At 39.6% G+C, this 17,168-nt stretch overlaps 1 protein-coding gene across 1 annotated transcript in view; it reads right to left on the reverse strand.

Moving 5' to 3' along the window:
• The window catches only part of sts (steroid sulfatase (microsomal), isozyme S), a 51,332-nt gene extending 48,493 nt beyond the window's left edge, over positions 1 to 2,839 (reverse strand). Inside the window, 1 exon segment of the mRNA XM_051702236.1 lies at positions 2,815 to 2,839. Within this exon segment, the coding sequence (XP_051558196.1) occupies positions 2,815 to 2,839 (25 nt within the window).
• Positions 2,840 to 17,168: the final 14,329 nt, after the last annotated feature.

A 17,168-nucleotide genomic window follows, 5' to 3' on the forward strand; every position in this document is an offset into this window, starting at 1 on the left:
GTGACAGAGCCAGAGGTGATCAGAGTATCTCTGCAGTGTGCAGTTTGTACTGACAACATAATCGTTTCTTAAAGACACATGTGAATTAATCCAAAGTAAACTGCCAAGGTCTGCCAAGCTCAATGGACTCTTTGTTAGTTTCACATACATACTCTAATTGTCAGTGTGTTTTGCTTGCAGTGTGAAACTTGTCAAGTATTTTTTGTAGAATTTTTTTAGAGACAACTGTATTTCGGGAAAGTGGTGACATGTTGTCTAGTGGGGTTTACTGCCCCAAAAATGATTTCTCTGCAAACTACATCACTACATTATCACTTTGAAGTCTGGAATTCATGGAAATTATAAATTTAAAACCTTTTCTCTCAATGTTGCCAAAATGTTGACAATATGTTGTCTTATTTAGTTTCTCTTCTTGCTGCTCTAATTTGAGGAGTTCAAGCCTTGTTGAGATTCATTCCCTAAAGGTATCTTGTGTAATCAGATGTAAAATTCTCTGTCTTCATTTCCACCGCATTTTTGCCTTCAGCACTTCTAACTGGGACAGTATACAGAATATGCCAGTTTTGAGGGGTGACTGGCACACATCTTGACGTGCTAGTATTATGTTTTCATCACCTTAAACCTAAGCTTCTTGCAGGTTTAGCAATTCTGTAAACAATCATACAGGTGTGGAAAGGACCAGGTGCCATTCACCATCTAAACATCTTGCACATGTCAACAGTTCTATCAGGTGTACAAGCTTTGATGTCTTTGGAAAGCTCTTCCTCTGTTAAAGTTGATCTGTTATTTGTTGTAAAGGTAACTTTGGCAGCAGCTTTGACTTGCTTTTATTTTAATGTTGATTCTGAGTAATCCCAGTGCTATCATCACCATTAGGCTGCTTTTTCCTGATCATTTTAAACAGAAACCACACCTCAGAGAAGCATACATTTTTCCAACTTTTTTTTTTTTTTGGTTGTCATTATTTTAGGGCAAGTGTTGTTTATATGCACCTTATGTAATTCTGCCTCCGAAACCGCGTACTGTCACAGTATGTACTGTATTTGATGAAGGACACAGTTCTCGGCCAGTAAAACAGTACATTCTTTTAGCTATGAAAATAATCCGCCCAGGTTTTGTTAAGCAAGCACCATTTAAGCACAAGGAACAACTTTCTTTGTATAAACAGTACTGTGCAAAGGTTTCAGGCACTTGTGAAAAATGTTGCATAGTGAGGATGTCTTCAAACATAATGCCATAAATAGTTTTCATTTACCAATTAACATCATACAAAGTCCAGTAAACATATAAAAGCTAAATCAATATTTGACCACATTTGCCTTCAAAACAGCACCAATTCTCCTATAGGTACACCTGAACACAGTTTTTCTTGGTTGATGGCAGGTTTGATGTTCCAAGATTCACCACAGTTCTTCTATCTATTTAGGCTGTCCCATTTGCTTCTGTCTCTTCATGTAATTCCAGACTGATTCGATGTTCAGTGGGGGACTCTGTTGGGGCCATGTCATTTGTATCAGGGCCCATGTTCTTCTATTCTATTCTATTCTATTTGCTAAATAAATTTTAGGAGTATGACATTTTTACATTTCCTATTGACATACTAAACCTGAGTAACCATCTTAAGGTTGTTTTTGTGAAACACCTTGTTGAGCCTCATGTTCTCAGATATGAGACAAAGGCAGGCCTACATACAGTCATACAACCTGACTGAGGCCTACATACAGCCTGATAATAACCTAACCAAAATCAAACAAAGGGAGTCCAAAACAGACTACAGAAATTCTGAAGGATCAAACTCTCAACTCCTATTGGATGAGGTGCACGACAGAATGTGTCCCTCAACCATGACGTCATCAGGAGCATAAAAACCTCGGAGATCTTTCTGGGCGTTGCTTCCAGCGACAGTATGTGCCGCATCTAAACGCAGCTCTGCTGCTCCCAGGTGTAGCCTCGTTGCCCAAGGACTTAATGTATGTACCTGAAACTTTGGCCATATGATCTCCATCTCGCTGGACGAGTTGCGATTTCTCTGTGAATGCTAACGGATCCAAAGGAGACTGCCGAGCAATCCGTGTCTTCACCCTTTTGCCTGCAGAACTGAAGAAAGAAGATTTCTCTTCCTTCTTCAACCGAGTCGATTTTCAGCCAAGAATCAGCTGCCGGACAGAGCGAGGAAATGGCCTCCCGTCATCACCCGAGCTTCGAGGAACCAAGTCGGAGTCAAACAATGGACGAACACACATTCTACCTGTGTCCTCACGTGACTCAAGTAAGAAGTTTATGTCTGGGCAGAGATAGATTATTATAGTGTGTTATTCTTGTGTATCAAGGCTATTGCTTGTACAGTTGACAGACCGTCGAGTCTGCTCATTGCTGCTAATAATACTCAAGGTATTACTGTAACTTACTGTTACCATGAATGAGATTTGCTGTGTTGTCGTCCAACCACGTTGGACTGTTGTGTATTTCCGCCATCTTGAGTGAGACCGGCACACTGAGTTTATTCATTAAAGAACCAACGACCGCGCGGACAGATTATGAGCCGTTCACCATGTCTCTGAGTGATAAATTAACAGTTGCCTTCTCAACCACAATCGCTAAAACCATCTTCGGTGCAGTTACCCTGTTTTCTCTCTCTTGTACTAACCACGCACACACACGACCCCTCACAAACAGACCTGCACACACATTTGGCGAGTAGATAACTTGGCGATAAAGCTCAGCTTTGTCCCTAAATTTTCGTACCAGCGGAGACACACGTTAAACTGGCAGATGCCATTAACCAGTCTCTCCACACACATTCGTGTTACGTACTCTCCACGAGAGCCACATCTGCCATTTTGTGCCCTCCTCCCGTCCTTTCACAAACACATACACACACACACACATATATATAACTTCCTCACATTATTTGTTACCATATCTGATCATGTTACTGTTTAGTTTGTAGTCAGAAGTTTATTGACTGCAATGTATTGATGGTTAATTGATATTACTGAATTAATAAACTTTGTTATACTTTAATGAGAAGTGTTTTGGTAGCATGCACCTGTGCCAAGGGCTGGCAGGGGATATCAGTGCTCGGATTCAAGTCTTCATTGTTTACCTTTTGGATGTTGATGTTCTCTGGATGTCGACATTCTTAAGAGAACAATCCTATACTGAGACTGCTATACTGTCTGGTTATTAGTCCCTGATTCCAGGGAGGTGCCCTGGTGATATTAATCCTTATTTGTATTCTATTGATTTTGATAATTGAGAATTATCTTCGATGATTGTTGATTTGAAGGATAAATAAGCTAGTGTTAATTCTAATCAATGTTCTGTGGATTTTAATAATTAACAATTATCTTTGATAATAATATATATTCTATTGATTTGATAATTGATGGTTATCTTTGTTGATTTAAAGGATTAAAAAGCTAACTTTGATTCTAATCAATGTTCTATTGATTTTAATAATTAATAATTATCTTTGATAATTATTAATAATTGCTAATAACCAAACCCGCTCCTGAATGAAGCATCCAACAATATTATGTGCCTAAGCCTTTTGCACAGTACTGTATATCAATTACAGCTGAAAAGAGCCGTCCAACTCGTGGTTCACTGGCATTTTTAAAACCAGTGTTTTTAATGTGACGTCGCCTCAGCTCCTGAGGGATTATGGGATCGTTAAGTGTCCAGTCGATCTGGACTTCAGAATCTCACCAGAAATAGTATCCGGGTATTTCTTGCTTACTGCTTCCTGAATACTGAGGATTCGGACATACTACTCCATTGCAATACTGTTTTTGGCATACTATATAGTAGGGAAGTATGGATATTCGGACTCTGCAAATCTCTGTAAATCTGACTAATAAACACCTTAAACAGGTACTGCACACTGTGATACTGACAGTTACCTCCGGAAAAGCACACTAGGATAAGCTTTTACAAAGGACTCAGTGGGGTGTTTGCATGCACAATCTAACACTGATTACACTTAAAAAGTTTAAGGTCATGCAACTGTGTTCTTTTATAGAAGAAAGGTCAAAAACTATTTAAAAATATGTTATATGTAAACATTACATGTAAACACGTTTTGGCGTTTTTTTGTTTTTTTTATCGACCCACCTCTGTAACCAATGTTGATTACAAAATAATTCAATTTAACCAATATCAATGCCAATAATATTGAGCTCATAAAACAAAAAACTAAAACTAAAAGTCTTCAACTCTTTTCTGGATTGGCAATATTTACTTGTTTAACCAGAATTTTGAGTTCGGGATAAAAGAAATCAGGTCAACTTGGATGGATGTCAAGAATAAAGTCTTTGAATAGAAGTGGAACATTAAACCACATAATTAACATATAGGAAAGAGAAATAAAGAGCAGAATCATTAATCATAAAGTGTCTGACAGTGGCAGCAGTTCAGAATGAATGATGATGTGCCAAGATAAATTTGATCCCTGCTCTCATCACTGTATGTATATGTCACACTTGTGAACTACGAGTTATTTGGTACACACAGTATCAATATTATGACAACAATACAGTCATGTGAGGAGATAAATTCATATAAGTCCATGATCCTTAGAGCAAAAATGAGGACGGACTGACAAATGCTTACATTTAATTACTGTATTTGTCTTTTTGTCTTCATTTTTCATGTAGTATTACTGTTTAAGAAACCCAAATTACTCATCTCTCATTATATGTTGTCAGTCCAACCTGCAAGAGACAATACTTTTTATATGTAATTGCAAAACAAATAACAGCAACATTTTCCACTCTTTCTAAAAATACAATCAAAGCCTGTTGGTGTCAACATTCCAACGCTGTGTCAGATTTCAATTGCGGTGGTGAAATCGAGATGCTCTCATGGTATCTCGTCAGCTAGTTTTAGCACTGTTCATTTTCCCGGGCTTTGGGGGCAGATATCCAATGGGAGTATCTCAGTGCAAAGCTTCTCCCTCACTCCTACAGAGGCTTGAGTTGAAGATCCCCTGAGGAGTGCTTTCAGTAGGTTTGCCATGAAGTCTGGATGACTATCTAGTTGACTGCCAAAGTCTGAGACTTATTTCAAAGTCAGTGGTCTCTGATGAGTCAAAGCACGCAATATTCATGAAAAGTGTGTGCATGCACGTCTGTGTGTGCTTTAACACATATCACTCTGTTCTTGTTCACAGCCCATCTGCTGCAGTGTTCTTAATAAAATCCAGAGTATCATGGGGGCGATGGATTGAGTGTCAGATGGTCTATCTGTGTGTGTGTGTGTGTGTGTGTGTGTGTGTTCAGGTATATATGGTTTACGAGGACTATTCACTAGACTATTCTAGATTATACACATGTAATTATGCTAGAATCTTGGTTAAGCCTCAAGACTTAAAAAACATATTGAACAATGTTTTTTTTAAAAATGTAAAAATGCAGAAAGTTTTCTGTGAGGTTTAGGTTTAGGGGATAGAATATATAGTTTGTACTGTATAAAATACATTATGGCTATGGAGAGTCCTTGTCAAGTTGTCTTTCAACCTTCATATGTCCTGACAGAATCAATCAGTGTAGGTCAAGAGAGTGAACATTTACATGTTATACTTTTTTACAAAATTACCGTAAATTAAATGTGCCAACCAACCCCTGTAGCCAACCAACCCCGGTCTCCACTACTATATTCATACTAATGACTATAAAAATATAACATAATGTATTCTATTCTATTATTTTCTAATTGTTTTGAAAATGATTTGAAGTATCAACATAGTTGCTACCATGCGAGAAGCAGACATGTGAGCGACTAGCTCTGCGCACTTTGCTAGTTTTTAAATTATTTTCATGTTATAACCAGTGAGATTCGATACACCCAGTTACATATTTGCTCTTTAAGGTAAACATGGCAAAGAAGTCCAAATCTTCAGACTCTAGAGACATTAAAAGACACTTAGGTGTTCAAGCTGAGGCCTCGGACGGGCCTCCAAGCCGGGTACTCGATTTGGGAAGCATGTCGGGAGAAGAAATTTAGCGTCAACTGTCCAACATCTCGGTGATGCTGACGAAGGTTGTTGCTGACTTGGAGGATCTCGCTGTAATACATCGATCGATTACGGCGATGGAAACAAAATTATCTGAGTTGGTCACAAGAGTGGCAGATGTTGAGAAATGGATCAATTATCTGGAGTCAGCAGAAAGGGAATTATCCGCTAATCCACCCGCGTCCAAAATAGACTTGGAATACATTTTGGAAAAACTGGAACATCTCGAAATAGGAACCGAAGGAACAATTCCTGTTGGAATTCCTGAGAATGAAGAGGGCAGAGAAATGGTGAAATTCCAGGACGAGCTCTTCCCGAGTCTGCTCGACATAACAGGCCATAAGCTGGAAATCGAGCAAGCTCATAGAGCTTGGAGATCTGCTGAGGGAGACAGGCCCCGATCAATTCTGGCCAAATTTCTGAGATCATACGATAAAGATCTTGTGTTACGTGAGGGGAGGTGCAAAGGAAAGCTTTCTTGGAAGAATCACAATATTTTCTTGTTCCCGGATTTTGCGAATTCGACAAGAGAGAAACGCGATCGGTTCAAGGAATTTAAGAAACTCTTACATCAACGGAAGATCGCGTTTGCACTGATGTTTCCGGCCAAACTGAGAATAGACATCAAGGATGGCAGCAAAGTATTTTTATGCCCCAAAAAGGCACTGGCCTTAATACAAACTATGGGTGAGTAAACCATTGGGTGTTTCTTAAGTGAGTGGACTGACTCGATGTTCAGTGTCTTGACTGTCTAAGGAAGCTGGGTGCCATTTTTTGTTTCTTTTTGTGTTGGCTCCGCCTAGCGGCTGGAGTTTGTTTTGTGGCATGACACTCCAAGAAACTTTTGCGTTGACGGAAGATCGTTTTTACACTGAAGTTCCCGGCCAGATTGAGAATGAACACTATGGATTACTACAAAATATCTACATGCTCAAATAAAGGACGTCTTTTATAAAGTTGACGGACTAAGTAAGTCATGGTGTATTTTTTTTACGTGGCCTCTGAGTGAATTTGACGCTTGATCATCCGAGGAACTGGGATGTCTGTTTTGTTTCTTTTTGTGCTGGTTCTGTCTAGCGGCTGGAGTTTGTTTTATGGAATAACACTGCTTCAGGACAGTGTTGTGGATGAATCTGTTCGTTCTTTGTGCTTATGCCTCCTGTTGGCTGGAGTTTGTTTTTGTGGAATATATTTAAGGGACATTAGAATGATTACATCATCTGCTGCACTCATAAACAGCCGTCTCACTAAACAATTGTTTGTCTGTCTGAGGAAACTGAACGGATTTATATCAGCTGGAATTTGTTTTGCGAAGGAACACACCTTCAAGACAGTTCTGTGAATGAATCTGCATGTTCTTTGTGTTTATTCTGCCTGTTGGCTGGGTCCTGTTTTACAAAGTATTTTCTGTTATGTAATTTTGCCTCACAAAATTTGTGCAGAAGCACTGGAATTGAGCAATCCGATGGCAAAGTTGTCGCGGGGGCTCTCGTAGGCGTACATGGACCTTTTGAGTTTAGAGGGATTGATGCCGGATGGCGCTGTCGTGTGCGGGGTTAATGCACACGTTTTTCTTTTTTCTGTTTGTTTTGTTCAGGGGGAAGTTTGATTGTTGCATTAATGGGGAATGTGGTCTGTATAATCTTGCTTTTGACACACAATTTATTTATTTTTATTATATCAATATGTCAAATGTTAATATGAGTGGATTATCTCTCTCCACATGGAATGTGAATGGTTTGGGGCACCCCATAAAAAGAAGGAAGGTTATTTCTTTTTTTAAGCGTAAGAAACATGACATAGTCTTTCTTCAAGAAACGCATCTTTCCCCGCAGGAAGCTGAAAAATTTGGGAAGATATAGGGTGGACATGTTTTCTTTAGTGCTGGCTCGAGTAAGAGTAGGGGAGTCATTACATTGATAAGTAAACATCTACAATTCAAATTTCTCAGACAGATTAAAGATAAAATAGGAAGAGACATTATTGTTTTAGCAGACATTCAGGGGCAAAAGTTGATTTTGGCTAATATTTATGCACCTAACGCTGACGTCATTTCTCTCATGAGCGCACGTCACAAAGATGTACAGAAGCGAACATTTGTAGTTAAAAAGTATATAAGTATTGTTTTGTTTCTAAAAATAATCAATCGTTTGCATTCAGAAGAACTTTATTTGTCGACTGGAGTCGTGTGGATTATTTTGATGCACCCTAAATATGCATTTTGGACCGTCAAAAAATGGAGGACATTCACTTGAATTGTTTAGAGGAGGAGGCCTGAAATGAAATCCTAAAAGTCTTAAATTCTGTTTTGATGAAGAAAGAAACTCAGATACATCTTGGATGGCCTGAGTGTGAGTAGATTATCAGCAAATTTTCATTTTTGGGTGAACTATTCCTTTAAATGTTGCCTCAAGCATATGGCTGAACCTTAAATTACACATTAATAAGTCCCCTTTCTGTTGGTCAGAGTGGATTGGAAGTGGGGTTACTACACTCGGTGACCTGTATGAGAGTGGAGTACTGAGATCTTTTGATGATTTGGTTCAACATTTTAAGATTCCTAGATCACAGTTCTTTAGGTATTTACAGCAGCGCCACTTGCTCTGTACTATTTTTGGGAGTAGTGCACACCCCCCTAAACTGGCAGATACTCTGGAAATGGTGATTACTGCTTTTGGGAAAGGTCACGAAGCATCATTGTATTACTCCCTGTTGATTCAGAGTCTGGGGGATGGAGCTTTGTCTTCTCTCAAAAGTTGATGGGAGAAGGATTTAAATCTGGTATTGGAGGAGGGAGTGTGGGCCAGGATCCTAAAAAGCATCAAGCCTGCATCTAGAGATGCAAGAGTCCGTCTGATGCAATTTAAGGTTTTACATCGGTTCTACTGTATTTTTTTATATAATGTGAATAATTGATTCCATTTTTTATGTTGTGTTTGTATGTTTTATTTTTGGAATAAATAAAATTGTTAATAAGAAGGAAAAAAAAGATAACTGGCACCAGGGTTTATTTGTCAGGTTCTTCAGGACAAAATAATTTACTCCAGCTCTTTGCTCCAGGCTTTCCATTACAATGGAAACACACACACACACGCAGAATACATTGCCTCATACTGTTTTGAGTCTGCCAACACCTCCACCGATCAATACTATTCTTCATATAATTTGGTTTGAAAATGTATTTGAAGTCTTGTATGCTAGTTGTAAAATAAATTGGCTTATGGATAAATGCTTTCGACTGCTCTCGTCACTGGACTTCCTGTTCCTGTTGCAGACAGCATGCTGCACGAGTGTTTGTAGCCTGCTAGCCTGCTTAGCATTGCTTATTCTTATTCTCATACGCTCATCATTTTATCCTTTGTCATTTTACCGCATGTTTTGGGTTTTTCCGCTTTTCTACTGTTTCATCTGTGTGTATTTTACCTGTTGCTGCTGCCGCCTAGCTCAAGTCTGTGTTTGTAGCCTGCTAGATTTTTTAGCATCACTTATCTATCTGTTTTCAGCTTGTAATCCTTAACATCTGCCATTTTTCAGCACACATCAGGTTTCCCCCCGCATTATTCTCTTATCGCAATTAAACTGCGTGCATTTTACAGCACGCACCCATTTTTCTCCTCTGTGTTACACGGATTATTGCATCGTTCTCAAAGCACCGGTTATCAAGAACAACCATAACAACAAACAGTTGAGTGAGGGATTCACATCGATCTCAAACCCTCACCACTCAGGAACAACCAACAACAACAACAACAAACAATTGCGGTAAGTCATGGCATCCACTAATGTTATTTCTTCCTGCATTGCATGTCACATGTTTACTATAGCTTCTTCCGTCAGCAGTAAGGGATTCACATGTGATAAATGTAAGGAATTAGTCAGATTGAAGGAGAAGGATAATGAGTTAGAGACACGCATCTGAACGCTAGTGGAGGTCAGTGAGAAAGAGAAGTCGGTAGATACTGTTTCGGATGCGGGACGTACAACAAGCAACACAGACACTTTGGTTCCGGCTCTAGAGCCCCCGCAGCAGGGCGTTTGGTTGACGTCTCGGCAGCATACTCGCTCAGCAAAGTGACACCACTCTCCCGTTCCTGTTAGGGTTTCCAATCGATTCTCCCCACTCAGTGATGCACCCACTGAGAATTATGTTGAAAGAGCCCTAATAATTGGTGATTCTATTGTAAGGAACATGGAAATAGAGACTCCAGCCTCTATTGTTAAATCCATTTCTGGGGCTCGAGAATCTAACATCAGATCAAATTTACAAGTGCTGGCTAATGTTAAATGTAGATTTTTTTAAATTGTTATTCATGTCAGCACTAATAATGTCTGTCTTCGCCAGTCGGAGATCACTACAGATAATGTTAAAGAGGTGTGTGAACTTGCAAAAATGATGTCAGACACTGTAATATGCTCTGGCCCCCTCCCTGCTCATCGTGGTGACAAGGTTTATAGTAGATTAGTGTCACTGAATGGCTGGATGTCTGAGTAGTGTCTGGAGAATAGCATAAGGTTTATAGACAACTGGAAGAGTTTTTGGGGTAGACCTAAAGAGAGACAGACTCCATCCCTCCAGAGAAGGTGCCGCTCTCCTCTCTAGTAATTTGGCTCATAGTTTTAATAATGACAGTATCTGACAAACTGGGGCCCAGGTCAGGAAGCAGGCAAACTGGTTAATCTGAACGTCTGCTAGCTGCCTTGAGACATCACACAGGTCACATAAACTACAGCACATAGAGACTGTATCACGTAGATATCTCATAGAGTCTGTGTCTGTTCCCTGAACTACCAAACACAAAACTCTAACTAAATAATTTAGAAAATTTTTTTATTAATGTCAAACTTGAAAAAAAACTAAAAAAAATTTAAGATAATCATCATATGAAGGTAGGGCTACTAAACATTAGATATCTTTCTACCAAAGCACTATTTGTAAATGAAATTATTACATGTCATAATTTGGATGTGCTCTGTTTGACCGAAACCTGGCTCAAACCAGATGAATATTTTAGCTTATATGAATATACTCCCCCAGGTTATTGATATAAACATGAGCCTCATCTGAAGGGTTGAGGAGGAGGTGTCGCTACAATTTACAGATACGTTTTTGGTGTTACTCAGAGGACAGGATATAAGTTTAAGACTTTTGAACTAATAATATTTAATGTGACACCGTCAGATATAAATAAAAAACTCTGTCATATTTTGCCCTTGCTACAGTATATAGATCACCCAGGCCTTATTCTGATTTCCTTTTTGAATTTGCAAATTTTTTATAAGATCTTGTAGTTACTGTAGATAGAACTTTAATTGTTGGTGACTTCAACATTCACATAGATAATGAAAATGACACATTGGGATTAGCATTTATCGATATTCTCAACTCTCTTGGAGACAAAATGTGACAGGACCAACTCATCGCCATAATCATATGCTATATTTAATTCTGTCAAATGGAGTTGATGTTGATACAATAGAAATTCTTCAGCAGAGCGATGACATCTCAGATCATTACCTCATCTCTTGTATGCTGCAATCAGCTAATGTTACTCAATCTACACCACGCTATAATTCAGGTAGAACTATTCTTTCGACCACTAAAGATAGCTTCACTAATAATCTTCCAGATCTATCTCATACACTCAATAAGCCCCAAAGCCTAGAAGAACTTGATGAAACAGAAAATATAAATACAGTCTTCTCTAGCACTCTTGATAGTGTCGCCCCCCTTCGATTAAAGAAAATTAAAGAAAAAAGCCCTGCACCATGGTACAATGATCACACTCATGCTCTCAAGAGAGCAGCTCAGAAAATGGAGCACAAGTGGAAGAATTCAAAATTAGAGGTATTTTGCAGTACATGGAAGGATAGTGTCTGTAGCTACAGACAGGCACTAAAAGATGCCAGGTCAGCATATTTTAGCAAACTCATAGAAAATAACCACAACAATCCTAGGTGTTTATTCAGTACTGTGGCTAAATTGGTTAGGAATAAAGCCTCAGCTGAACCAGGTATTCTATCGCAGCACAAAAGTAATGACTTCATGAATTTCTTTACTGATAAAATTTAAATAATCAGAAATAAAATTGGAATTATGCAATCATCTGTCACAGTGTCTTATAATTTTTCTCACGTGCAACTTCAATCCTTCACTGTCATATGTCATGAAGAACTAACAAAACTTAATGAAACATCAAAAGCCACAACATGTATGATACAGATCCAATACCAACTAAGCTCTTAAAAGAGGTATTCCCTGTAATCTCAGAACCTCTTCTTAATATTATTAACTCCTCGCTATCCTTAGGACATGTCCCAAGAAATTTTAAAATGGCAGTTATGAATCCGCTTATTAACCGGTCCAACATCATGATGGTGCCGCGGATGGCCGCCTCGGTGTGGAGCGCTTCTATTGTTTTGTTATTTTTGTTTGTTTGTCCTGTGTTTAGTAATCTTTTTTTAGTCAGTTTTACCAGAGACGAACTGATGAACATTTGACAGCATACACCAGTCAATCTTTTCCCGGATTTTGAATATTCGGACGTTTTGTTTGACATTTTAGTCGGAGGCGTGGCTGTGTTGTTTAAACACGCTATGAGATGCAGGCGAGGGAGACGAGCAGGCACACTGGTCAAACTCCGTCGGCGGGGCTTTCAAACAACGCTGCCAAGCATTCATCTAGTGAATCTCCGCTCTCTCCCTAACAAAACGGACGAATACATCTCCTCACCTGCACAAACAAGGACTTTTCAAACTCTGCTGCCTTGTGCTTCACAGAAACCTGGCTGAGTGAAGCCATTCCGGACAGCGCGTTACATCTTCCGGGCTTTCAGCTGTTCAGAGCGGATCGCATTGCAGAGTTAATGGAGAAACGAGAGGCGGTGGAACATGTTTTTACATCAATGAAACTTGGTGTACAGATGTAACAACGTTAAAGAAGATGTGCTGTCCTAATTTGGAAGCACTCTTTATTAACTGTAAGCCTTTCTACTCGCCGCGGGAGTTTTCCTCGTTTATTTTGGTGAGTGTGTATATCGCGCCAAACGTGTGTTTGAATGCCGCGCTGCAACAGCTGGCTGATCAAATCACAGACATGGAACAACAATACCCGGACTCAGTTATTATTATTCTTGGGGATTTTAACAAAGCAAATCTCACACGTGAACTGCCCAAATACAAACAGCACATTACATGCCCAACCAGAGACAGAAATATACTGGATCATTGCTACACAACAAAAAAGGATGCATATCGCTCTGTCCCTAGAGCAGCTTTGGGACTCTCTGATCACTGTCTGGTTCATCTTCTTCCAACCTACAGACAGAAATTAAAATCTGCTAAGCCTGTATTAAGGACTGTAAAGAGATGGACAAACGAAGCAGAGCTGGAACTACAAGCCTGCTTTGACTGCACTGATTGGAGTGTTTTTTGAGGCTGCAGACACCAATCTGGACTAGCTCACAGATACTGTGACATCATATATCAGTTTCTGTGAGGATATGTGCATTCCTACTAGGACTTATTTAACATTTAACAATGGCAAACCATGGTTTACAGCGGAACTCAGGCAGCTTCATCAGGCTAAAGAGGATGCTTACAAAGTTGGGGATAAAGTCTTGTACAATCAGGCCAGGAACACACTGAATAAGTGAATCAGAGTGGCTAAAAGAAGATACTCTGAGAAGCTGAAAAACAAGTTTTCAGCTAACGACCCTGCATCAGTGTGGAGTGGCATGAAACAACTTACGAATTACAGGACTCCTGCCACCAACCCTGTGGTGGACCAACAACTGGCTGACGACCTGAATGTGTTCTACTGTAGATTTGAAAGGCCCAATCTCACACCCCACACCCACTCTGACCTTCACTTCACACAAACACCAACACCTCCTGCAACCTCCCTCCTCCCCCCTCCTGCTACTCAACCTGCACACAGATCTGTGAAGATGATGTTAGCCACGTCTTTCAACAACAAAGGATAAGGAAAGCACAGGGACCAGATGGCGTTTCACCTGCATGTCTTAGATCCTGTGCTAACCAGCTGGCCTCCATCTTCACACAGATCTTCAATAGATCACTGGAGCAGTGTGAAGTCCCATGCTGCTTCAAATGTTCCACTATCATCCCCATCCCAAAGAAACCAAAAATCACAGGACTTAATGACTACAGACCTGTCACCCTGACTTCTGTGGTCATGAAATCATTTGAGAGACTGGTGTTGGCCCACCTGAAGAACATCACTGGACCCTTTCTAGATCCCCTTCAATTTGCTTATCGAGCAAACAGGTCTGTGGATGATGCAGTCAACATGGGATTGCATCATATACTGCAACATCTGGACAGACCAGGGACATATGTAAGGATTCTTTTTGTGGACTTCAGTTCTGCTTTCAACACCATAATCCCAGCTATACTCCAGAATAAATTACACCAACTCTCTGTTCCCATGTCTATCTGTCAGTGGATTACCAGCTTTCTGACGGAGAGGCAGCAGCTTGTGAGAAAGGGGAAACTCACTTCCAGCACCTGTACAATCAGTACTGGTGTCTCCCAGGGATGTGTGCTCTCCCCACTACTCTTCTCCCTCTACACCAATGACTGCATCGCCAAGGACCCCTCTGTCAAGCTCCTGAAGTTTGCAGATGACACCACTGTCATCTGCCTCATCCGAGATGACGATGAGTTTGCATACAGAAGGGAGGTTAAACAGCTGGCTGTCTGGTGCAGTCAAAGCAACCTTGAGCTGAACACGCTCAAAACGGTGGAGATGATTGTGGACTTTAGGAGGAACATGCCAACACTGACCCCCCTCACCATTCTAAACAGCACTGTGGCAGCAGTGGAGTCATTCAGGTTCCTGGGCACTACCATCTCACAGGACCTGAAATGGGAGACCCACATTGACTCCATTGTGAAAAAGGCCACAGTTGCTGCTGATACAGTTCTACTCAGCAGTCATTGAATTTGTCCTCTGCACTTCATTAACTGTCTGTTTTGGTTCAGCTACGAAATCAGACATCAGAAGACTACAAAGGACAGTTCGGACTGCTGAGAGGATTATTGGTTGCCCCCTGCCCCCCCTTCAAGAACTATACACTTCCAGATTGAGGAAAAAGGCTGGAAAAATCACTCTGGACCCCACTCACCCTGCCCACTACCTTTTTGAACTGTTGTCTTCTGGCCGACGCTTCAGAGCTTTAAGCACAGGAACATTTTTTTTCCCTCAGGCTATCCATCTCATGAACAGTTAAATTGCCCCGTTGAGCAATAAATATGTGCAATACACAGTTTAGTCTTTCTTATATTTATCCAACACATCCAACCTCTTCTGCCATTTCATTCCTCTGAAAAAAAACAAAAACAAAAGAAAAACATTTGCACTGTACATAACAGATTTGTATTTACACTGTACATAACAGATTGTATTAGATTTGCACTGCCCATGTGTATGTGTGTATGTATGTATGTGTGTGTCTGTACGTATGTGTATAATTAGTTTTTTTATTATTATTATTATTATTATCTATGTCTTGCTGCTGTTTTTGTATTGATTTTGTATTGTTGTACACTGGAAGCTCCTGTCACCAAGACAAATTCCTTGTTTGTGTAAGCATACTTGGCAATAAAGCTGATTCTGATTCTGATTCTGATTAAGAAGCCACAACTTGATCCTGGAGAACTGGTTAATTATAGACCGATTTCAAATCTCGTGTTTATGTCGAAAAAAATACTAGAAAAGGTAGTGTCCTCCCAACTATGTTCATTTCTACAGAGAAATAGTATATATGAACAGTTTCAATCAGGATTTAGGCCCCATCACAATATAGAGACTGCACTTATCAGAGTTACAAATTACTTGCTCTTATCATCTGATCGCGGCTGCATTTCACTTCTAGTGCTTTTAGATCTTAGTAGATCACGACATTCTCTTGAATAGGCTAGAGAATTATGTTGGCATTTGTGAACTTGCATTAGCATGGTTTAGGTCCTATTTAGCAGACCGCTAACAGTTTGTCTATGAAAATGAGGAATTGTCAAACCAAACAAAAGTTAAGTATGGAGTGCCACAGGGATCAGTTTTAGGGCCTCTGCGTTTCTCCTTGTATATGCTTCCCCTGGGAGATATTATCAGGAATCGTGGAATAAGTTTCCACTGTTATGCCGACCATACCCTTCTTTATATTTCTTCAAAACCTGACGAAATTTCTCAATTCTCCAAATTAGCAGAGTGTATCAATGAAATCAAAGATTGGATGGACAGAAATTTCCTTCTACTCAATTCCGACAAAACAGAGGTACTAATTACTGGACCAAAAACCTCTAAAAACAAGCCGCTAAAATATAATTTGAGGCTGTATGGATGTACTGTTACATCGTCTTCAACAGCGAAGAATTTGATACCAATCTGTCCTTTGAAAATCAAATTACCAATGTTTGTAGAACAGAATTCTTCCACCTAAGAAATATTACTAAATTACAACACATGCTCTCTGTTGCTAATGCCGAAAAACTAATTCATGCGTTCATGACCTCAAGACTAGTTTATTGTAATGCATTACTGGGAGGATGTCCAGCAAGATCAATAAATAAACTTAAATTGGTTCAAAATGCAACAGCCAGAGTGCTCACTAGAACCAAGAAATATGATCATATTAGCCCCATTTTATCGTCATTACATTGGCTACCTGTTAAATTTCATATTCATTTTTTTAATTCTGTTGACTACATACAAAGCTTTGAATGGTCTAGCTCCGCAGTACTTATGTGACCTTCTACCACGCTATATTCCATCGCGTTCATTACGATCGCAAAATTCTGGCCTGTTAATACTGGGCTTGTACAGATGCTTCAAAGTTAAATTCAAGGACTTTCAAGGACTTTTCAAGCACATTTTGTTTTTGTTTTCAAGGACTATGCTCGTGATTAAACAAATTCTTTATTTGATCATTTTAAATAAAAATATTTTATTCATTCAGTTCATTTATTTTTATAAAACGCCATTTATTACAAGTACAACATATCTCAATGTGCATCTTTAACTAAATATTCTCACAGTAACAATGCTTGGTTCATTCATGATGAAATTGATGTGCAATTGTAGAGTGCTCCCTTAAAACGCACTTCAATTTCCAACAACAGTGAACAGTAGTCC

Source organism: Myxocyprinus asiaticus, chromosome 7 (genome assembly GCF_019703515.2).
Source record: "Myxocyprinus asiaticus isolate MX2 ecotype Aquarium Trade chromosome 7, UBuf_Myxa_2, whole genome shotgun sequence".
In the NCBI taxonomy this organism is placed as follows: domain Eukaryota; kingdom Metazoa; phylum Chordata; class Actinopteri; order Cypriniformes; family Catostomidae; genus Myxocyprinus; species Myxocyprinus asiaticus.